This window comes from Dipteris shenzhenensis, chromosome 25 (assembly GCF_047967505.1).
Source record: "Dipteris shenzhenensis isolate YYH24624 ecotype China chromosome 25, Dip_SZ_1.0, whole genome shotgun sequence".
Lineage (NCBI taxonomy): Eukaryota > Viridiplantae > Streptophyta > Polypodiopsida > Gleicheniales > Dipteridaceae > Dipteris > Dipteris shenzhenensis.
Genome location: NC_141620.1, coordinates 5990647 through 6016271, shown reverse-complemented (window position 1 = coordinate 6016271; position 25625 = coordinate 5990647). Strand labels below are relative to the sequence as shown.

The window sequence follows — 25625 nt, the reverse complement described above, 5'->3', positions numbered from 1 at the left end:
AAGATTCAAAGGTAATTGACACAGGAAAATGTCATTTACGAAAACACTCTAGTTCCAACGGGACACCAAGGTAAAATTACAAATCCTCTAGAAAGGGTATAGAGAGGAGGAGATTTCTCCCAGCTGGCCACTCCATGGTGGGGTGATCCCTCGTACAAGAGGCTGAGTAGAGAGCTGATCGAGTGGCCTATAATATCATACAATACCTCTCTCCAAAATGTAAGAAGGGGCCCAGTTCCCAAGTATTGAGAAAGTCATCCATCCTTCTTCTCATGCCGTCGGAGTCCAACTGTGATCGGTCCCATCACCCTCAGATTGTACGCACAATGCCCCGCCTAACACAAGATAGGGACTTTAAAAAAAAAGTTTCCAGGCATCTAAAGGATAACGGTAGCTGCCAGGAGTTTCCCTGACAATACTTTATACTATGCAAGAATTGTAGTTTTAAATGTACACTAATACATTTGATCTAGCTAGAGATTTTGTCCCTTCTCAACTTTAGTGTAAACTGTGAAATTCATAAAATATCATTCATAGTGCTGCTGATGGATAAATGGGCCCTTTTCAACCTCTATGGCTTTCTATCATCAATTAGCTGCTTTTTTACTTTCACAAGCAAAAAATTATAGCTACTACTAGTAGACATCTCAAATATCAAATTTTCTTATGAGTTCTTGAATATTGATTGCCCTTATAAGCTGCTTTCCTCTATCCACAAGAACAGGGAAAATAGGGAAAAGAAGAAAAACCCTATGATGGGCAAAACGAAACATAAGAAGCACCAAGAACCCAAGCACATAGCATGCATCTTACCTTTGTTTGACCCTCGAACTCAGGGTTTGGAACCTTTACAGAAACTATGCAAGTTAACCCTTCACGAGCATGCTCCCCACTAAGATTTTCATCCTTTTCCTACAAACAAGAATCCACGCATCAATGGAGAATCCTAACTGAGACAAGCTTGATTTTTAAAAGAAGAAACCCGTATGAGTTAGATGTACGCCTAGGGACAAACTAATTAAACATTTCATACAAAAAAACTGACATTTCAAACAGAAATTTCCACGATGGAACAATATCATCAAAGGCACCTTATTAAATCAATTTCTTCTTCATTCATAAGCCATCCAAACGATACTCTCTCGAGATTTCCAAGAGGCTTTAAAGACGAATAGAGAGAGTCATTTCGTGAGCCTGAAACTAGAAAAAAACATGTCTAAAAAGAGGAACCTCTTTGACAGCCCTAAAAACCAGGAAACAAATGTATGTTTTTTTGATCTGGTAAAGAGACATCTGACTGGGGCGCTCATTGTCGTGGATAGAGTGATCGGCAAGGAAAATAAGTGTCCGAGCATGCTCGGTCCATGTATCTAGGTTGATCATGGGTGAAAATGACTTTTCCTTCAGATTTGTTGCTCAAGCAAAGCTTGACTAAAACCACCGTTTGGAAGCGAATCAAACATCAGTAGCATGTGCCACTTTGTTAGCGAAAGGAGCATCAAGCGTTCCCTTGAACGAACTTGCACCAAAAGGATTAAAAATATTTATCATACAAGAGGCTTCAGAGGACAGTGCCTATGGGAGAAAATCTGATGGATTTGGGCGTGGTGGAAGGCTTGACGTGTGGCAATGTGTATAGCCTATCTGATGGAGGCATCTTTGGCTTTGACAAAAAAAGGTATTCAATGTTTGCAAGGAGGATGCATTAATTGGAGCTATACATTCTATCTAGCCCCCATGGGAAATTGAATCTGAATTTGCATTTTATGGGCAAAAGCGCGCGGACCAACGAAAGAAGGGAGAACCCTTTTTTACTCAAAAGCTAAAGATGCCTCCATCACATAGGCTTCACACATTGTTGCAAGCCAAGCCTTCCATCACACTCAAATCCATTATATACTCTGCCGTAGGCATGATCCTCCAAAGAAGCTAGTATGAGTGAAGATTGTAAATCCTTCAAATACAAGAGCTTAAGAAGAATGCATGGATTGGAATTACAAATGCAATCTAGAGAACAACAATGCCAAGATTTAAATTTATGCACTCAATGCAGCATGCATAGGGTGGAGACAAACAATCTCATATTGATATGATGCTTGAGGACATGAGCCGGTTCATTCACCATCCAGACCAGCATTGTGCTGCTCTTCTTGTATCTAAGGTCACCAAACATGGATCTAGACTCATGAGATCTAGAACTAGGCAAGGACCTTGTCAATCGGTGATCACAAACTTCTTCCCACGTTTAGCGATAATCTTAGTACAGGTTTTTGAGCCCAACCTTTAGAGACGTTACATCTACAGGAAATTGGACTCAAGACTAGTGAGCTCTCATGTGATCAAATGTGGAGAGATGACCTTTGGAATGTACAAGGCCCATCAACCAAATGCCTTCTTGCTCAGCCTAATCACAAATGAGCCCTAGCAATCGAGTGCCAACCATCCTGTTTGGTAGCTGGCAAATAGCCATGGGGTTCATTACCTAGGGGACAGGATGATGGTTGTGGAGGAGAAAGCCTCGTCAAAGAGTTTCGAGAGATTGGAGCAAGTATTTTCAAAAGATTTTTGCTTGAAGACATCATTATCCTTGGCTCTACCAATTGTAGTTTTTTAATGCCGTCTTTGAGGCATGATGTGGTGAAGAATGTAGAGATAGTACGTGGAGCCGATGGGGTGGCAAGGTCATACACATTGGGTATAGTCTAGTCAACAACCTTAAAAAGGGTGTCACCAACGAGTAGGACCTTGGATAGGCCATGGTGATTTCTTTCTAAGATTTACAGCCAATATGCTGTAAAGGATGCTTTATAGTTCCCCCTCTTGCACAAGAATCTATCAGGTCTCGTGTCTCACAAAGCATCATTACTCTCCAACCTATTTCTTACGAATGTCCTTATTTGATCTTGGAATGCCAAAGTTTCTTAAGCACTTTATTAAGAATTCTCACAAATAGACCCTCTAATGGCTTGGATGTAACTGTGTAAGAAAATGAGTGTTGTTTGCACTCACCCTTGTGGGTAACACGTGTGGCGCTCTCTTGGACATCCACATACAACATTATACATGATCATCTTATGAGTAGTGTATTTGAAATAGAAGCAAGAGGTCAAGAGAAAGAAGCTGAAATGAAATTGCAATAATAAGAATGAAAGATTACACTAGGTAGTCATAGAGACAAAACCCTAGGATGGATCCTAACAAGGGTTAAAACACGTATGGTGACTAACTCACCCACAAACTCAACCTCTAAATTGTTACATTGGCCACTGCCTTAGAGATAAATGTTTCTAACACCCACTTGCAGTGACGATGTCAAAATGTAACAAAGGAACAATATCAAACACCAAGTGGATATAGTGCAAAGCTTTGCGGAAAGCCTTAAGCTTTGGAAGAGGTAATGCTTTGGTGAAACGATCCACCACATTTTGTTGTGCAGGGAAGGCCAAGCTGATCTCCCTTGCATGTAGCCAGAACTTGACATAGTGATAATGTATCTCTATGTGTTTCGTGCATGCAGGAAACACATGATTTTGTGCCATGGCAATGACACTCTTACCTGTCAATGAGAATTGAAGTAGGCTCCTCCAATGACGCATGTGGATCTAACAACAGACACCTTATTCAAATACACTCCACTGTGGTTGTGAAAGTTGCCCGGTACTCAGCCTCACGGGATGAGGTATCAACCGTCAATTGTTTCTTGCTCAAACAAGAAAGTGTCTTCAAGAAGAAAACAAATTACTAGTAGCTGATTACATAGTGCCAAAATCACCAACCCAATCCGAATCTTTGTAAGCATGTACATGCAAGTTACCCCCCCTAGGAGATAACAAACCAAGAAACCGAGTACCTTGCAGGTATCTGAAGACACACTTCACAGCTTGTCAATGTGAAGTCTTAGGGCTGTGCATAATCTGCTCAGCTGAGATACTGCATACTGAATGTTTGGCCACGTATTACACAAGTAAATGAGGCATCTCATAGCCTGGCTGTAAATGGTGGCATCAAACAGTTCACTATCAGCATGCATGGGCAGCCTAAGGATTGGCTCCAAAGGAGTTGAGATTCACTTGCAATTCTGAAATCTAAAACGTTCAAGCAATTTCCCAAAGTACTTGGACTAGAGCAAGCCAATGCCTTTGTCATCTTTCACAAATTGAATGCCCAAGGAAAAATGTAGTAGCCCAAAATCAGACATTTCAAATTTTAACTACGATTCAGTCTTAAAATCTGCAATTCTTGCAGCATTTGTACCCATGAGCAGGAGTAAGTAAACATCGAGCGACTGCGTTCGAGCGAGCCCAGAGTTCGAGCGATGCTTGTGATGAACTTTTTATGAACCTATAGTAGCAATAGTTTTTTTACTAGAAATGGTTGAATCTACATGACCATATTAGAGATTGTTCTTACTTATTTTTCGTATGATTCTTGGCAACATACAAAGATAAAACCTACTATTGGGGATAACTGATAAGTCCATACAAGTTAGCAATGATTCAATGAATACCAAATGAAAACTTATTGGCAACATACCAAGAGAGAACCTATTATTTGATAAATAATAAATCCATGCAAGTTAGGAATCATTCAATAGATACAAAAGGGGAAATGTTGCAATGTCTACACCTCGAGGTAGTCACTCAAAATTATGTAAGGTAGCATGTGAGTTGAACGGGTTTCTTTATTTTGTGGACTTACATACAAACAAAAATAGTCCCATCCATGATATAGAAGCTCCTCCTATAAAAATCCTTCACAAAAAACTATTTGTAGCAGGGATGTTTTTATTGAAGCTATGCTCATATATTAATATAAAATCTTGGCGAAACTTTTCAAGCTCCTTTTTTTTTTGTTTCACAATATCAGTCGAATTTAGTACCTTTTAATATATTTTCTTTTAAACTTTGAAGAAAAAAATGTAAATCCTATTGGTCAAACTTTACTTTTTTTAACATAAAAGTTTCAAATCCTGGCAAATGTTTCCAACATTTATTTTTATTAGGGCATACATACTTTCGATGCCAATATAAAATTTTAGATTCATAACGAAACTAACTTGAAAAAATCATCCATGATTTGTAGCTCATCGATTTTTATGCTACCCATAGATATGATCCATTTTGTACACAAAATGATAACATGAATAAAATGTTTAAACTATGGAGCTAATAAATTATTGATCACCTTATGACCACGATGCTAACAAAATATGGATCACCTTCATATGTCCATGGCCATGTATATACCTGTGGGAGGGAGGGAGAGAACCAAGGACCCGAACTCTATATGAGAAAAATTTAAGAAAATATAAGAGTTTGATAAGGTTTAGCTCTGATGAAACAAAGATAAGTACAAACTTTTTAAAGTTGTAGAATTTAGACACTCTAACATGATAATTGGATTCATTCATATCATTTCGATTGTTTTGACTACAAACATGACCATATTTGGAGTTTGATTAACCAAGTTATGGCCCAAATAAAATTTGGCACAAGGAGCCTCCCAAGAGGCCGCGATATCGCAGCCTCTTAAGAGGCTCCTCCTCCCATTATCTTTTGCCTTGAAAATGGAAATTTCACAAGAAAAACACATACTCTAACCCCTTTCTTTGACCCCTCCTTCTTCCTTGACCCTTGCAAAAACATTGCAAAACATTTTTCATAAATTGTTGTTTGTATGTAAGGCAATTGATTCCTCACAATATCATGGATAGTACAACAACTGTAAAAGTAAGCAATGCATGCTACTTTTTGAACATAAATCATCACATTAGAATGTCAATTTTATGAAAGTCCTCGCTCGAACTGTCACCTCGCTCGAATGCAGTCGCTCGAATTCTGGTAATCCTCCATAAGCAGCAGTTCATCGCCATATAAAACAATAATGAGGAAATCACCTCCTCCTTTCTTGACTTAGAGGGTGCATTTTACATTTCCTGGCTAGTAAAAAAGGCTTGAATTTTTGCATACCAGGCTGTAGAAGCTCGTCCTAAACTTGCAAACCTTGCCAGCTATAAAAAAACCACTGACTTGAGAGACATAAACCTCCCTCAGGAGTTCCCCATTCAAGAATGCACTTTTAGTATCCAATTGATTGATATTCCATCCATAAAATGTACCTATAACAATCACACATGTGATGGTAGTTGTAGCATACTCTAACTCTAACTTACGAAACTCTCCTGCGTTAGCACAATCACGGGCGATGACCTTCGATTTTTCCTCCCAGCCAATTCTCAGGGACCTTGATGCGTCATATTACGTATATTTTTATTCGTTATTTTCCATCATCCTTATCCCTGAGACCCTCAATTCCCTAGATAGTTCTCCTTGCCAAATGTCAGCATTTTTGGCCTCTCCACTTGGTGCACCATTTTACCCCTCTCTTGGGGCACATTAAAATCCACTTGCCCCTTGGCATTATTGCACATTCAGGTGAACCTAGGCCTTAGCACTCAGAACTATCTAGTCAATGCCATTCCGCCCTCACCTAGGACCTTGGCAGTTACTTCTCTTGACCATTTTAATTACGCACATTAACTATTACAAAAGTTGGTCATCTAAGAGAAAATGCCCACCGATCTATCCGAGGTCATGCTATCTCGGATAGAGCATAACATTCCTTCCCTCTTCAAGCATCAGCGTCCTCGATGATGAAATCTGGGAACGCTCTCCGTAACTGGTATACGGACTCCCAGGTAGCTTCCGATAGAGGCTGACCATGCCATGCAATGCTCTGTAATCTATACAGAGGCGAAACGTATCATCCTTTTTCCTCATTAATATCACTGGCGAAGCAAAAGGTGAGAAACTTGGTTGAATCTGCCCCAACTTGAGGTATTCTTCCAGTTGCCTACGCACCTCCGCTTCTTCAGCAAAACTCATTCTATAGGGAGGTCTATTTACAGGTTCTGCCCCCAGGATCAGTTCAATCTTATGTTGAACTTTCCGCTCTGGAGGTAACCCATAAGGTAGTTCATCCCTAAAACATTCAGAGAACTCCTCTGTTATAAGATTAGCCAGCTTGGCCATCTCACCACTTTGCGTAACATCAGTGCTAGCTGAAGACTCATCCACCGACTCTACCGATGCTGTGCAAAGGAATAAAAAATCTACTTGAGCCTTTCTGATTTCCATCACGGAAACCAACGGTCCTTGAGGTATATCTTTTTCACCTCGCAGGACATAAAGCACATCATTCATCTTGAATTGATATACGTGCTTTTTCCAATCAATGGCTGGATTCTTCCTAGAATGCCATGCCATACCCAGGGCTATATCTGCATGAGCAAGCTTGGTCATTTCAAAATCAAGCTTCTCAGCATAGTCCTAAATCCGAAGCTCCAACTGGGTAACCCTTTGGTCCCATACTTCAGTTGAACTTCCATCGGCCATCCTGACTGTATACGCATAGTCAGATGGACTTGTCTTTAATTTCAGCCTCTTCACGAGCTTGGAGTTAATCACATTGTGAGTTGACGCCGAGTCAAACAACACAATGACATCATGACTGGCCACTTGCCCTTTCATTTTAATTAACTCCGTATCATTAAAGGCCGTATACCCCGTTGCTGCGGGCTTAGATAGGATGTTATCAGGTGCACTCGTCACTAACTTAGCAACAGATACACATAACAAACAAGGTACTAACCTCTGAGAAGGTCCCGCCAGTTGCATCTGCATATGTTCCGAACTTGGACTCTCCTGCATTTCTACGTCGCATTCAGATATTATCATATTAGCCGTGCGACGGTCTTTATTCAGTGGACAATCCTTCCACTGATGTCGCTGAAGGCAGCCGAAGCACAATCCTTCTTTTCTAGCTTTCTCTTTTTGTTCAGGGGTCAACAAGGACTTTGACCAAGCCCGGGCTGCCATTGGAGTTATTTTCCTTTTCACCCCAACGGTGGTACTTGCCTTTACTGGTCCCTCAACCGGCTTCACCTGCTTGGTTTGGCCACTTAGCTGCGAGACACTTGTCTTTGAAACCCATTTCCTCGGAAATCCTCCTTTTTTCGGGTACTCGTACTGAGTCCCTGCCTGCACAAATCCACCATATCTGCCTTTGGCATCCTCATAGTTTAGGGCTACTGCTATAGATTCATCTAATGTAGTCACATATTTAGCCCGAACTTCCATTTTGATTTTGTCGTTCAGTCCATAGATATAGTCTTTTAACTGAACCGACATAGGGAGAGGGTCTGTTATTTTCATGACACATTCCCTGAATTTGTCAGTGTACTCTGCCACTGACAGACTCCTCTGACGAAGATTTCTATAAGCATCCCAAGCTCGGGATTCTTCATCAGGTGGGAGAAAGTGTTTCTTGAATTCAGCTTTAAACCCTTCCCAGGTGGTTGGAGCAACTTGATCCTTTTGTTGCTTTATCCACCATCTGTCCGCTGCCTCAATAAACAGGTGTGTGGCCTCGCGGATTTTCTTTAGATCGGATCTAATCTCACAAATGGCGAAGGCTTCTTCCTACTTGTGTAACCAAACCTCGATCACATCAGAGCTGCGCTCGGTCATCCGACCAGCGTACTTCTCCGGTCTATAATTAGCGATATTAGGCACTTTGACCCTTGCGCGCTCTAAGGAATGTATACTAGGCTCTGGCTCTGCTGGAGCTTTGCCCTTATCAATCCTAGACGATCTAGCCGACAAGGCTTGCACCATCTCCCTAATCTCATTTTGACCAGCATTCACTTGAAGTTGTTGGTTCATAATCTGCTGTAAAGCATCCTCTAATATCGAAATCCTACCAATCAAAGTAGGTGCTGCCTGATGTGACATCTGTTGTGTAGACTGTACTCTAGACTCACTAGGATTCACTCTTGAATTCTGTCCTTCTGCTTCCATAGGTTCACAGTGGAAGATGGGGTTTTTTTTTTTTTTTTTCCTTCCTTTGTTGGGGGGTTTTTTTTTAATAATGATGGATTTCCCCCTTTTTTTTTTTATACACAGAAAAGATAAACGACAATCCCTGCTGTATAGAACGAATTAACTGCAACTCAGAATTTTTTTCGAAAGAGGAAAAAAATGCTTCCTGGATTCTCCAGTTCCAATTCCATTGTACAGACTTGCGTTTCCTGACTTCTTTACGTGGATTCCTGTTCTGATTTCTCCCAGAAGACCCCCTCCGTCACGAGCCTCGACACATCATGCTGGAATCATGTCTGTCGTCTATCACACTCCCTTCAGCCGCTTCTCAGTACCGATTCTGCTACACACGCCTGCGACTGTTTTCCCAAACGGACAAACGTAAGTGACTCCTTACGTGGCTGTCTTCTCGTTTCTCACAAGCGTGCACGTCCTGACGAAACACAGCCTTCGTGATTTTCTTCCGTCCGTTGCTTTGGAGATTCACGTCGCCGTCCACAATCGATCACACCATTCGATCCAGAATCGAACGTTGATGCATAGCGTCGTGATCCAATCAGCCTAATTATCTCGATTCAACCCCGTTTTACGTAGTCGACTATTTCCAACGCCAAACTTCCACGATTCGATACCAGATTTTCTTCTTGACGTCACTTCTGCACGACAGACGCGACTGGTTTCTCACAGGCTTACGATTCTGCAACCGCTCAGCGTTTCCTTGTTCAGGTCTCCCACGATTCCTTTCCCACGCTGCTCTGATACCAAAATGTAGCATACTCTAACTCTAACTTACGAAACTCTTTCATGCGTGGATACAAGTCACGTCTCATCTCCTCCTGCGTTAGCACAATCACGCGCGATGACCTTCGATTTTTCCTCCCAGCCAATTCTCAGGGACCTTGATGCGTCATATTACGTATATTTTTATTCGTTATTTTCCATCATCCTTATCCTTGAGACCCTCAATTCCCTAGATAGTTCTCCTTGCCAAATGTCAGCATTTTTTGCCTCTCCACTTGGTGCACCATTTTACCCCTCTCTTGGGGCACATTAAAATCCACTTGCCCCTTGGCATTATTGCACATTCAGGTGCACCTAGGCCTTAGCACTCAGAACTATCTAGTCAATGCCATTCCGCCCTCACCTAGGACCTTGGCAGTTACTTCTCTTGACCATTTTAATTACGCACATTAACTATTACAAAAGTTGGTCATCTAAGAGAAAATGCCCACCGATCTATCCGAGGTCATGCTATCTCGGCTAGAGCATAACAGTAGTCATACGAGAAGTGGGAGCAAAGGTCTTGCCATAATCTATGCCTTTCGTCTGTGCATAGCCCTTTGCAACAACACATGCTTTGTACATGTCTATAGATCCATCTGATTTGCATTTCATCTTGTACACCCTCTTTGTAACAACTGCTTTCTTGCCCACAGGCAATCCCACGTATGATTTTTTTGAATGGAGTCCGTCTACGCTTGCATAGCCTACATCTAATGCACATTATCCCCTGCATCATCAAGGCAATCAGGTTCATCCATCTCAAGTAACTTACTAACCCAAGCCTAGAGAGTATGGAGCAGCCAATGAGGAACCATCCTTTCTTCCCACACTGTTCTTTCTTTTGCCACCGCATCCTCAATTTCTAGCAATGGGCATCCTTAGCATCCCTAATGTCAATACATGTGTGGCCTAGATGAGGTGCAAAGAGCTTGCTCTTCTAGAAAGTACAAAGCCGGGCCAACTTACGTACATGGCGCATGTCACGGGAGCATGAAATTCTAAGTACTTTAATGTACTACAAGACTGTGATAACTTTGGTTTTAAAAGTTGTGGGCTTAATAATGTGTAATTAAACGCGGCATGGTGCCTAGCACATAAGAGTAACCCCCTAGAGGGCCATGTCCTTTAGTGGCCCCCCCAGAGTGGAAAGACTTGAAGGGCCTCCAATTCCTTGTGTGGGATGGCAATAATAGGTTTAAATCTTGGATTTCTTGTATTCAAGAGGGTATGCATTTATGCTATTGTTTCAGTTTATTGCACAGCTCCATGCCATTGCGCCCTTTTTATATCCTATGACTAGTATGTAACATAGGAGCACTCCAGGTGGCCCTAGTGCCTTCTACATGCTCCTTTGCCATTCTTGGACCTTCTTGGGCTTTCTAACTTCACATGTGTGGTTTCTATCTCATCTTCTCCCTTTGTTGAGATTTTGGACTGGTTTTTCAGCCTCCTTCAGCTGAATTCCAATTTTCTTCATAACTCCTCACCCATTTGGATTCCTGGACTTCCGTTTGGCCCGATGGCTTCCCCTCTGCCTCCCCTTTCGCAGTGATATGCTTTTCCCTCTGTGTGTTTGGTAGAACAGGCAGAGCTGAGCATTTCTTTTGCTGGTCGAATTTGCAAAAGTGGCTTTTTCTAGATCTTTTTGCTTCTATAGCCTCTTGGGCCTCTCCTCTTGCAAAGCTATAGCTTTTTGTTGAATTTTGAGTGGTCCCACGCATTGGTTGACTCGTTTTTCTCAGTTTTGGAGGACTTTCCGGCGATGAAACTTCTCCAAAGTGATGAAACTTCTCCAAACCTTCTCAATGCATCCCTCTCTGAAGCACGCTTCTTTTGAGCCCAAGAACTCCCACTTCTTCGCGATAGAAATGCTTCTTTTCGCATTTTTCAATGGAATTCTTGCTGGTCGGCTCTTGTAAATGCTCTTTCTTCATGCCTTTGCACTCCTCTTTGGCTAAGAATGCAATTGGGCATTGGCTACTAAGTCCTCTTGGCGATTGAGAACTTGGTTCAAGTTTTCAGGGCTTGGTGAGTTGTGATTTTGCTATTGCAATTTCTTTTTGCCATAAGCTATTGGTTGGCCTCGTGTGCCGCCTCTTTCTTGGTTCACAGGTGCCCAGGCAGTGCTACATGAGTCATTTTTTGGTTGGGTACTTTGCTGATTTTATTTTGGAGCTTTGAAAAGCTTTGTGAATGCCATCTGGAAACCACTCAAAGAGAGTGCAGCTAGGGTGCAGTGTGATTGCATCTGGACAGACAGTGGAATTGCACTCGAAAAAGAGAATGCCTTTATGTGATGGTCTGCTATGCTTGAAAGCCTTGCTAAGGCTCAATGAATTGAGGCTGCATGCTCAGTTGCAAGGAAGGTCTTCTAGATGCAACTTGTAATCATTTCACTGTGAAATATAAAGAAATATCGAAAGGGGCGCCATGGTGTTTGGGGCCAATCGGGTGCACTTGTCTATGTTTGTTGAGCAGGGGCATTCCAGCCTCCATCCCTTTTTCAGTGGTTTTGTTTGTGAACAAATGGGTAAATGCCAAATGGTGATCATGCAATGGTTAATGGTTTGTGATATATGCTTTGTGAGCTGTAAATAAGTGCTAAAGGTTTAGTACCACTGCCCTCTGAGTGATTAGAGGCCGGTTTCATTGGTTCGATTGCCGGGATACCACACACTCTTCCTCTAGAAGTGGACCTCGGTAGTTTGGTAGAAGGATATCTTTGCTGCACTTTTTGACAGCTGAATATTACAGCCATAAACATGGTGAGTACCCATAAGCAAGAGAGCTCCACAACTCCTCAAAGGAGAAGGCATGAAAGCCTTAATGATCCATCTTGTGTACAGCTGCAGGGAGCACAACAAATGCCTTTTGTGCAGGCCACACATGAAGCTACAACTCAGCTCAACGGTGATACTAGTTCTAGCAGTGAATCAAATCATGCTATTATGTTGAATGCACAGCTTGCAAGTGCAGTGACTGCTTTGACTCAGCTGACTCAAAACTTGGCTTAAATTGTGCAAATAAATGCCAAGAAGGAGAAGAAATCATGAAAGCACAAGCATGGAAAGAGTGAGTACACACATGCATCAGCTTCTCATGGGGGACAGCACACTCATGCATCAGTTTCCCATGAGGGACAGCCATAAAAAATGACTCAAGTGACTTCCGAGAGAGAGGAATCCCCCAAAAGAGCACTTGAGAAAGAGGTACAAAGAGCCAGTGCAACAGTACGAGCAGCCAGCACAAGGCCTTGGTTTGGGTACTTCTACTCCTCAAAATAATAATGTGCAGTCCATAAATGTGGCTCAGCCACCTCAGCCATATTTGAGGCAGCAACGTGAATATTGTGGTACAGATTCTATCTTTGATGCTATGTTGATTTCACCGCCAACTGGGCATAGAAAGCAAGCCATGTATGACAATGTGGGAATGCAGCCAGGCATGCAAGCCATAGCACATGCTCCCATGCCTAATGTTCAGCCAAGCATGGCTCTCCCTAGTGAAGGGAATGCTGCAAAAATACAGCCATCTTTGGGACAGCCAACATCAAATGTATATAAAGAATTTAAGGATGGTGGTTCTCATGCAAGTTTGAGACATATAATGGAGTACAGGACAAGTACAAAGCCCTTACATTCCTTCAACAGTTTGATGCTGCGTTTCTTGGGGGTTTGGTTACAGAAGCGTCCAAGATGAGGAAGGTTACCACCTTTTTGAAAGGCAATGCACTTAAGTGGTACACCAACCTTATGCTTCATGGAGATGCACCTGCTACTTCGCTGGAATTTAAGCAAGTGTTCTCTTCTACTTGGCTTACTCCAACTTTTGAAGTTGAAGTACTTTCACACTAGCATGACTTGTCATACAAACTTTGCAAGAGTCTTGATGATTACACCAAGAGGTTTTGGGGATGCGTCAATTTTATGAGCAAAAACCTATGAGCAAGTTTATCCGAGCGTGTTTTTCAAGAGATTTAAAAAACTGTATTTCTTTAGGAAACATGGTTTTTACACTTTTATTTTCACTAGAACTAGTTCCCTTTATCATAAAAATATATAGACTAGTCACTCATTCATTTTTACATAACATAAATTTTATTATTCATAGACATCCCTTTGTACCCCTGTTATTATCTTAAAAAAGGGTTTAAAAATAATTCATTTAATAAACATCCCTCATAATCACTCTTAATGTAATAATATTATACATATTTAATTACTTATTAAACACATTTATATCATATGGCAATATTTTTCTAGTGTTTTAACTTTTAATAGCATAAATAACAAGATATTTATGGACATGTTTTAAATTACTATAAATAAGTATTAACTTGGGCTTATATATCACTCTCATAGAATACATGTAATATTTAATAATATATATGTAACATTTTTCAAAATATAACTCCATAGATGTGCTCAAATGGGATTTTCCAATCAATTTGAGTGGTTGAGTGACTATATTTGGACATTGGATGTGAAAGTTATGTCACTTTTAAAAGTACTGTCCAAGGTAGTTTCGCCATCGAAACTACCATGGAAGACCTACTTCAAAGGGGTTTCGCTGGCGAAACTACTTTGATGGCTTGCTACAATGAGCTTTCTTTAAAGAAACCCTTTCATGAAGATAGGTTGAAAGAGGTTTTTCAATGTCACCCCCTATTAAGTAAAAGTTGTAAGAAGGATCATAAGCGAATTTTCATAGAGAAGTCTACTCTATATGTTGGTTTCTTCAAAATCCATTCCATTATGTTCTCACCATTCCCAAAGATTCACGTAAAGATTTGTATATAAATAAGCATTATTATGATACTTTGCATATTTCTAAGTAGAATATGTTTTCTTCCGATCCATTTTTGCTATATTTTTGCATAGTTGGAAGCTTTTTTTTCCTTCACTCGGATGCTCGGAAAATGCTCGTCCCCGAGGTTTTGGGATGTTTTGCTGCCATTGAGCTCTTACAAGCATGTTTCTTTGAAAGAGCAAATAGAGAGGTACTGTTGTGGATTGCCTAGTGAGCTACGTGATTATTGCATCAAAACCAAGGTGGGTTCTATGACTCAATTAATTGAGAATGCAAGGACAGCATATGCATGGATGCAGGAGAAGAATTTGGGCTTTATGGACAGCAAGAAAGAAGATAGCAAATGGGCTGCCAAACACCAGGATAAGAAGGACATCAAATCTGAAAATAAAAATTATGGCAAACGACCGTTTCAAAAGGGAGGACAAGCCCAATTCAAAGCTGGTCAAAGGCGTGGACAGCCTAATAAACAGCCCCGTACCAAGTTATCTGATGAAGAGAAAAAGTCACTCATGGAGCAAAACAAATGTTTTATATGCAAAGGAGAGGGACACCACTCTTATGATTGCCCATTCAAGAAAAGAGACAGGTCAGATGATGATAAGAATGATGATAAACAGGCTGATCGGAAGGACAAAAGGCCTAAACCTTCCGCAGGACTTCTTCCAGATGTGATTGGGAGTTTGCCACATGCACATGATGAAGAGGAAACGAAAAAGACTGAGACGTGCAGAGCATGGGGAAAAATCAGAAATCAGAATTGTTTGTTTTTCTTTGATTCTGGGGCAAAGGCAAATTTCATAGCTCCTGATATGGCAAGAAGGCTTGGCATCAAGCCTGAGGAAATGGGGCCATCCCGCATGTGTGATATGGCCAACCTTGAACTCAACACACCTGTCACTCCTATCATTGGCAAGTTGAGGATGCATATCCAAGGATATCAGGATCCAGAGGAATTCTACATTATGCCTTTGCCAGAGTGTGATGCTTTGCTTGGGATGCCTTGGATGTACAGGGTCGGGGCTGATGTGCAAATGAGGAACAAGAAGATTTCTTTAACTCATAGAGGCAAAATTCATGTACTTAATGTAAAGTTGAAAGAGGAGTCCATCCCTGTAGTTTCAGCTTCTTGTATTTCTGATGTAATAAAGCGTCATATTTCAGCGTACTTGATTTTTGTCAAAGAGGATAGCCAACCAGTTCAGGAAGGCTCTACTCTTTCTGCTTTAGATAGAGAAAGGGCTGCTTTTATTTCAGATTTTCAGGATTGTTTCTTAGATGCACTTCCTTAAGAATTACCTCCCAAAAGGCCCGGGGATCATCAAATTGATATAATTCAAGGAAGCTCACCGCCTAATATACCTCCCTATCATGTCGATAAGGCACAACAGGAAGAGATAATGTCACAAGTGAAGGAACTCTTGGAAAAGGGATTAATACAGCCAAGTAATTCTCCTTACTGTTCCCCTGTGTTGCTTGTGCAAAAGCAGGATAGTAGTTGGAGAATGTGTATTGATTATAGGGCTTTGAATAAAGTCACAATTAAGAACCGTTTTCCAATTCCACGCATTGATGATATTTTGGATCGGTTGGAAGGTTCCTCAATGTTCAGTCATATTGACCTTAAAAGTGGATACCATCAGATAAGGATACGGCTTAAAGATGTCTACAAGGCTGCCTTCCGCACTTCATTTGGCTTATATGAGTTCCTTGTGATGCCTTTTGGTTTGACTAATGCACTTGCCACTTTCAATAGAATGATGGACAGAATTTTTAGAGCACACAGAAAGTTTGTGGGCACTTTCTTCGATGACATCATTGTGTTCTCTAAAAATGAGCAAAAGCACAGGAAACACCTCACTATTGTGTTTCAAGAGTTGAAAAGACACAAGCTGTTAATAAACACCAAGACAAGTGAGTTCTTTAGGCATGAGATTCATTTTCTCGGTCATATAGTGTCAAAGGATGGAGTCAAGATGGATCCTGCAAAAGTTGAGGCCATAAGGAGTTGGCCAATTTTGAAAAATCTGCATGAAGTCAGAAGCTTCCTTGGGTTGTGTTCATACTATCGGAGGTTTATAAAGTACTTTGCAGAAATTGCTTCTCCCTTGCATGCTTTACAGAAGAAAGCTGTACCGTTTCGGTGGGGACCAAAGGAAAATGCAGCTTTTGAAGAGCTGAAGCAAAAGTTGTGTTCTGAATCCGTTATTATCTTGCTAGATCTTGCAAAACCCTTTGTTGTAACTTGTGATGCATGTAAGAACAGCATAGGAGGCACTTTGATGCAGGATGGCAGAGTGGTTGCATATGAGAGTAGAGTTCTCAAAGATGCTGAATTGTACTTACAGACATACGAGAAGGAAATGTTAGCAGTGATACATGCTTTGACCACATGGAAACATTACCTTCTTGGAGCTAATTTTTATGTGCAGACAGATCATCAATCACTTAGATATTTTCTCACGCAAAGAAAATTATCTGAAAAGCACATGAGATGGGCTAACTTCCTCTCAATGTTTCATTTTTAAATTGTACATGTGTTGGGTAACAAAAATGTCTTGGCTGATGCACTTTCCAGGAAACCACAGCGTGAAGCAGTCTCCAAGAAACCCAGTGTTTCGGCACTGAGCATTGCTTACAACAATGTGTTAGATGTGATGAAAGATCAGTATGTTAATGATGCTGATTTTTCAACTATTTATGATCAGCTTTCTAATGGCCAAAGGCATGATCACTATATGTTAAAAGAGGGTTTCATTTTGATGCATGGACGACTCTGTGTCACTGATCAGATGCGACAAAAAGTCATAATGGAAAGTCATGCTCCTCTATATGCAGGACATAGGGGAATTACAGCGACAATTACAGCAGTGGAGCAATACTTTTATTGGCCATCTTTGAGGAAAGATGTGGAAGAATATGTGAGAACATGCATGGTTTGTCAGAAAACAAAGTTTGACAGGCAGAAGGCACCTGATTTGTTACACCCTTTGCCAATTCCGAATAGACCATGGCAAAGCATAGCTATGGATTTTGTGTTTGATCTTCCACGTACTCCTATTGGACATGATGGATTGTGGACAATAATTTGCAGGTTCAGTAAACAAGCCCACTTTGTGCCAGTAAGAAAGAAAATTACAGCAGATCAAATGACCAAATTGTTTCTGCAGCATGTCTTCAAGTATCATGGGATGCCTGAATCCATAATCAATGATAGAGATCCGAGGATGACCAGCCTTTTCACCCTCAGTCTGATGGACAGTCGGAGCATGAAAACTCTACCATCCTGGATATGTGTAAATGCTATGTCTCAGACCACAAAAGCAAATGGGAGCATTATTTGCCTTTGCTGGAATATGCTTACAATGATACGGTGCACACATCCACAGATAAAGCACCTTTTGAAATAGTGGAAGGTGCCAGGAAGATACCTCCCATTTTGCATACAAAAGTGAAAATCTTCGAAGCTTATCGTTTTGAGGAAAGCCTTGAAGAGGCTTACAAGAAGATCAAATATGCCTTGCAAAGAAGTCAGGACAAGCAAAAAAGAGCAGCAGATAAGCACCACAGGGAATTGGTATTCACAGAAGGCAATTGGGTTTGGCTGCGTTTTCAGAAGGCAAGGCTGAAAAATAAGAAAGGCAAGGAAAGGTTATACATAAAGCTAAACATGTGTTACTATGGTCCTTTCCAGGTTTCTGAAAAGATAAACGAGGTAGCTTACAGGCTGAAGTTGCCTCCGCATTGGAAGATACATAATGCCTTCCATGTGAGCTTGTTAAAGCAATATCATGGAGATGATCCCGAAAATTTACCTGATGAGGTACAACCTGAAGTGAAAGAACAGGATGAACTTCTGGTCCCACAGCAGATTCTAGCACACAGAGATAGAAAGCTCAAGGGTAAAGTTATCCGTCGCTACTTGGTAAAATTTCAAAATTACCCATCACTCGATGCGAAATGGATGGAGGAAAATGAAGTGGCAGATTCACTTGCGATATTGCAGCTTTACCTTGATGCTTTCCAATTAGAGCCAACTGCAGTCCGGGCTCCTACAAGTAGCTCAGCAGAGCGAGCGTCTGGAGCATTACCTGGTGTTCGAGAGGGGAGTAGCACCTCCACTCCCTCAGTACAAACGGGGTCACCGTGATTTTGTGAGGTTGCTTGATGACACTGTATGTTTCATTCGAGATACTGAGCTGACAGTATTTCTGCTATGAGACTTCATGATATTGATGCATCTTGACTATTGATCGCTGAGGATCACATAGATTTTGAGTAGTGTATATGGATGGATGCATGCCTCTCCGGGCCATATTTTCACTGTCTCTATATACTATAGCTGCAGCTTTCTTGTATACTCTTTCATGGTATATTTCATGCTCGCTCCTGTGTTTTGGGGCAACAAAATGTGGTTTGCTCTTTCAAGAGAGGGGTATGTCACGGGGGCGTGAAATTCTAAGTACGTTAATGTACTACAAGACTGTGACAACTTTGGTTTTAAAAGTCCAAGCGTGGGCTTAATAATGTGTAATTAAACACGGCATGGTACCTAGCACATAAGCATAATTAATCCCAAGGTCCAAAGGCATTCCAAGGCATTAAAAGAGTGGTGGTTGGAAAATGATGAAGTGGCATTTTTAATGGGCCCCCAAAAGGGCAGAGGGCCATGTATCTTCAATAGCCCCCCTAGAGTTCCAGGTGGCTCTAGTGCCTTCTACATGCTCCTTTGCCATTCCTGAACCTTCCTGGGCCTTCTAAACTTCACTTGTGGTTTTCTCTCTCGTCTTCTCCCTTTGTTGAGATTTTGGACTGGTTTTTTAGCCTCCTTCAACTGATTTTCGATTTTCTTCATAACTCCTCACTCGTTTGGATTCCTGGACTTCCGTTTCGCCCGATGGCTTCCCCTCTGCCTCCCCTTCGCAATGATATGCTTTTCCCTCCGTGCATTTGGCAGAACGGGCAGAGCTGAGCACTTCTTTTACTGGTCGAATTTGCAAAAGTGGCTTTTTATGGACCTTTTTGCTTCTACAGCCTCCTGAGCCTCTCCTCTTGCAAACCTACAGCTTTCTGTGGAATTTCAAGTGGTCCCACGCACTCGTTGACTGGTTTTTCTCAGTTTTGCAGAACTTTCCGGCGATGAAACTTCTCCAAAACCTTCTCAATGCATTCCTCTCTGAAGCACGCTTCTTTTGAGCCCAAGAACTCCCACTTCTTCGTGACAGAAATGCTTCTTTTCGCATTTTTCAGTGGAATTCTTGCTGGTTGGCTCTTGTAAATGCTCTTTCTTCATGCCTTTGCACTCCTCTTTGGCTGAGAATGCAATTGGGCATTGGATACTATGTCCTCTTGGCGATTGAGGACTTGGTTCGAGTTTTCAAGGCTTGGTGAGTTGTGATTTTGCTGCTGTAATTTCTTTTTGCCATAAGCTATTGGTTGGCCTCATGTGCCGCCTCTTTCTTGGTTCACAGTGCCCAGGCAGTGCTACATGAGTCATTTTTTGGTTGGGTACTTTGCTGATTTTATTTTGGAGCTTTGAAAAGCTTTGTGAATGCCATCTCAAAACCACTCAAAGAGAGTGCAGCTTGGGTGCAGTGTGATTGCATTTCAACAAGCAATGGAATTGCACTCGGAAAAGAGAATGCCTTTGGATTGAGCCTATGGGTTAAGCGCACTTATGTGATGGTGTTCTATGCTTGAAAGCCTTGCGACGGCTCAATGAATTGGGGCTACGTGCTCACTTGTAGGGAAGGTCTTCCAAATGCAACTTGTAATCATTTCACTGTGAAATATAAAGAAATACTGAAAGGGGTGCCACGGTGTTTGGGGCCAATTGGGTGCACTTGTCTGTGTTTGTTGAGCAGGGGCATTCTAGCCTCCATCACTTTTTCAGTGGTTTTGTTTGTGAACAAATTTGCAGATCCAAGTGTCCGATCGGGCTCAAAATTTGCAGAGGTCCTAAACCCTATGGGTCCAATGCTCTCACATATTTTGAGTCCCATCTGACACCAGATGTGGGCACGACGAGGTGAGAGGGTCCATTTTCACCCTATACACCTCGTTGCATCTGTGAATGAGCAAAATATGGAATGGGTCATTAGGATTTGCATGTCCATGTGTCCGACCGGGATCAAAATTTGCACAAGTCCTAAACCCAATGGTTTCCATGCTTTTGCAAAGTTTAAGTCCCATCCAACACTATATGTGGGCATGAGAAGGTCAGAGGGCCCGAGCTGGTGGGAGTTTGGGGGCGAGAGCCCCCGAGGTGACGGTATAGGGAATATTCCTTGAATATTCCATGGACGAGTAGTTGATTCCACCGACTAGGTTGACTAGTCATGCCTAATGGTGATCATGCAATGGTTAATGGTTGTGATATATGCTTTGTGAGCTGTAAATAAGTGTGGAAGTGATTAAAGGTTTAGTTCCACTGCCCTCTGAGTGATTAGAGGCCGGTTTCAGCGCATCTGCACCAGGCATCACGTTTCTGGAATATCATATGTACACTTGATCTAAGGTCTCGTATGCATCCTCCTTGTTCAGATTTTTCCTCCTCAGGAACTTTGGTCTAAGCTTCCCACCAACGAGGAACTATCCTTGCTTCCTGCACTGCTGTTCTTTCCTGTGCCATCGCATCCTCAATTTTTTGCTACGAGATAGGACAACCCCTGGGCTGAACTGATGTATCAAGCACTTGAAGATCCTGCTGCATATTCGGATTTTCCATAGGCATCTCAAATGCTGCAACATTAAATGAAATGGGCAGGAGCCCGTAAAAGGCATCGGATAAACCCTGATTTTGATCAAAAACAGCAAGGGGAGTTGTCAGCAGAAATGACATCCTTGCAGATGTAGCCCACAAATATACACTTCTCAGTCTTATCATCAAGCTTCCGTCCCAATTCTTGAGGCACATTTGTATAGACTACACATCCAAATGTATGGAAATAACCCGCATTGGGTTTTTGTCATACCAACCTTGACATGGTGTCATCACCTTAAGTGCCTTGGTGCACAATATGATTGTAGCACATAATCGTTCCCATCCAAAACTTATGCAGCAGTCCTTTGGCCTTAAGCATGCATATCTCCCCGTTATCCCACTGAGCCAATCCATTATGGTGACGATTATATTGAACCTTGCACTAATCTATGATGTCTATATTGAATATTCCGCATTCAGATTGATTCTCCACCAAGGCACCAAAGTGCCTAAACACAGTGTAGACTTCTGAATTTTGCTTGAGAGCAAACACCCAAGTGAATCTTGTAGACACTTGGGAGACATCTATGAAAGTGACAAACGTCACTGTAACATAGGACCACAAACGTCACTGTAAAGGAGCTGTAATTGCTTGGAAGCCAGGACTGCATCATCCGAGCGATCAACAGCTGTGAGCAAAATCTCTCCAATCCCTCTAACAGGATTAAAAAATTTGTTGGCACGTGACACTTTCTTGCCAACAAGTGCACATGGTCGCATGTCAAACAGTGTCTGGATGCACCGCTATCAAAATACCATGTGTCCACCATTTCATTCACGTTCAATGTGAGTGACTTGCACAAACCTCACTCACTGTAAATAAGCTGTATTTGCTTGGAAACCTCCAATAGGGAGTTCAAAGTAGTAGAAACAAGGTGCAAATCTGAAATGACTTCTATATTCAGAAGTTGCTCACAAAAATCCTGAATTTTCGTGACATGGTCTACCCCATAGAATCTCCTTCATCCTTATGCACCAAATCAAGCTCTCTGCAAAAATAAAACCCTGGACACATTGCTTCCAAAACATTCTAGGCACTCTTTGAAGTCCAGTAGGATTGAATATGAGGTATAATAGACCTCTTCACTGAAATTGAGATCAAAGATAAGGCATCCGCATCACAAGCATCCTATCTACTCTGCTCAGGAGTGACACATGTAGATGCTTGCGCTTGTGCTTGTTGCCATGCCCTACGCCACCCCACAACCCCCCTTGCTGCGACGAATTTCCCGTTGCAATAGGATCAGGACGGGCTTCATCGACCATGACATAGTCCCAAAGCCCCTTGGAAACCAAACGATTTTTTACCATAAAACTCCAACAAGAATAGTTGGAGCCATGGCTCCAATTCAACTTCCTAGGCAAGCATATTAAAAATATCACTTGGATTCTAAGCCATTCCAAACAAATGCACAAAGGGCAACAAACTTGGTCAAGTTCACGTACTCTGCACACCTTGCACAACCAAAAAAATGCCTACTTTCAAAGCCAATACTTGGCTCGAGGATGCACCTCAAACAATCCACAAAACTACCTTGCAGGGTAGTGTACTGCACATATATGTAGATGAATCCAAGAACATGCCCAAACTCATCCTCTAAAAACACAACATAGAGCAGTTTCAATCTCATGAGTCACTCATAAGTTTGAAAACCATAAACTCCATCATGCATAGCAGGGAGTAGCTACTATGACATCCCCACTGACGTCATTAGTGCCCAACAGTGGGGTAGACCATAGTATTCACACATACAAATCCACACACCCACACATACTTGGGACGCAGAGTCTTCGTACTGAGTTTCTATCGGCACTCCGGAGGTGAAGGGAAGACTCAGCCATGACGAAGGCTAGCACACTCAAAATCTCTACCTAAACTCAACAAGGCATATACCCACTCGCAACTAAACGTACTCAGAAATAAAACAGTCCAAAGAATAACTAAAAATTCCTATGATCCAAGCACAATCTTCCTTGCAGACTGACTGGTCAAGCATCAAGCTATTCAGCTTTGCTTTGGACCAAACAGCAAATTGTAGAGCAGTAAGGGCTGTTCATGCACTCCAGATAGCAAAAGAACAAGCTGTTCCTTCACAAAACTGCTTGAAACACGTTCAAAACAGAGTGTAGACCAGGGCACAGGAATGTTTCGGGAACATCGGATGCCGACGTGAACATTCCGAGAATGTCAGAAGCAGGAACAGGAACACCACTTCATATGACATGCCATCAAAACCCATAGAAATATATTAGCAGCTCTAAACTGTCCATTTCAGCTTTAGACTTTTGAAAACACATACTCTTCTTAGAAAACTGAAGTGTACACGTTTACAAAGTCCATAATATAGATCACAGAGCATATGATATGAAAAAGGCAAGAAAAGGAGGCTATGGTAGTTTTTGCCACATGCCTTGGGCCTCAAGGCCTCACTACAAAATAGGACTCAGGAGTCTCGAGTCAAGTCACATGGCATATAGAAAAAGAGAGGGTCAGCCCTAATAGTCTGAAGGTTGCACGGTTACAGAGACATCTCCTTCATCTTGCTAAGCCTCATCATCCTGGCCTTAGCCCCGTCATCATCCTCATGCTCAGGAGCATCCTTTGCTACAGAGTCCTTAGCTAGTCAAAATCCAATATATGGTTTAGGAGTGCACTTGCCCTGCACTTGATAAGCAAGCGCAAGTTTGCATTAAAAAATACAAGATCATATGCCTTCTGAACCCCAACCCTGTTTCTATTTTTGGATGCAATGTTTCCAGACAATGGAGCATCTTCCCCATAGTTCCTCCCACTAACATACGGTCATTCTGTGCATCCTCAAAGAAAAACAACACTTTTCCTTACCTATAGAATGACAAATCCTCCCACAATTTCCTCCTATCATCTGCACTCGAGACAAGTCATCTCAGTAAAATCTCCCACCCTTTCACCACCTTTGTATCTGTCTCTTGCTCCTTCACTTGAAATTCAAGATAAAAAACAAAGGCTGCAGCCTCCAAGGGTGAATGATATTCCATCCGTTGCAAGTGACCTCAACTCCTCCTTCCTCCAAGCATACACAACATCTATACTTTGAATGGTCTCGATCATCCTATCCCATCCTATCCAACCTTTTGAAACCTCAGCCTACACAACTCAGCGCTCATTCAATGAAACGATTACTCTCTCTCTCTCTTCCTCTCTCTACAAACAGCTAGGGCCCAAGACAATCTGTCAGGCTGGACCCCCCCAAAGGTTTTCATTACTTGAGAGAAAACATACATGAATCACGATTCACCTCGAATGACTGATACAAATCTAGAACTATTAAGATTGGCTCTGTGGTCAGCCTCTCTTCGAGTGTGGTGAATGCTATCTTTTGAGAAATTCCGCATCTGAAAGCTGCATTTTTCTTAGTAAGATCATGGAGTGGAGCGGCTATATTCGCAAAATGCCTAATAAATCTTCTGTAGTAAGAACACATGCCTAGGAAACTTTGGACTTCATGCACAGTTTTCAGCTCTGGCCATTCCTAAATGGCTCGGATCTTTGCTAGATCCATGCGTATCCCATCTTTGGATATTATATGCCCCAAGTAATGGATGTCTTCTAGGAAGAATTCACTTTTCTTGCTGTTTGCATAGAGCTGGTGATTACTCAGCTCTTGAAATATTATAGCAAGATGTTCCTTGTGCTCTTCTTCGGACAATAATGTCATTAAAGAAGGTACTAGTGAACTGTCTGTAGGGTCGGAGGATACGATCCATCATCCTATTGAAAGTAGCTAGGGCATTGGTCAATCCAAAAGGTATCACCAAATACTCATACAACCCAAAAGTAGTGCGAAACGCTGTCTTATGCACATCCTGAGGCTATTTCCTCACTTGGTGATAGCCACTCTTTAGGTCTATCATGCTGAAAACTGAAGCCCTCTTTAATTGATCTAGCACATCATCAATGCAGGAAATCTATTCTTGATGGTCATTTTATTTAGAGCGCGATAATCGACGCACATTCGGAATGAACCATCCTTCTTCTGTACCAATAGTACAGGGGAGCAAAAAGGAGAAGAACTGGGCTGAATCAGCCCCTTGGACAACAAGTCCTGCACCTGAGCCATAATCTCCTCTCGCTGGGTAGCACTAACTCTATTGGGTGGCTCATTGCAAGAAATGAGTTCGATGCCATGATCCTCAGGTCTCTCAGGGGGTAACTCCCCTAGCAAAGCGTCTGAAAAGCAATCTTTAAAATCTTCAAGAAACTGAAATTTATTTTGATCTACCTCACTTATTTCAGCATGCATTTCAACATCTTTCTCTTTTACAAAAACCATGTAAGCTGAAAGTATAGATGTTATTTCTTTTCCAACAGAACTATTTGACACAATGGGAATAGTTTTCCCTCTATTCCT

General features: G+C 41.8%; 1 protein-coding gene across 1 annotated transcript in view; it reads right to left on the bottom strand.

Moving 5' to 3' along the window:
- LOC147885365 (DNA gyrase subunit B, chloroplastic/mitochondrial-like) overlaps nt 1-25625 on the bottom strand; it is a 245489-nt gene that overhangs the window by 46419 nt on the left and 173445 nt on the right. The window contains exon 12 of the mRNA XM_087396279.1: nt 814-912. Coding sequence (XP_087252405.1) covers nt 814-912 — 99 coding nt within the window. The remainder of the gene's footprint in view (nt 1-813; nt 913-25625) is intronic.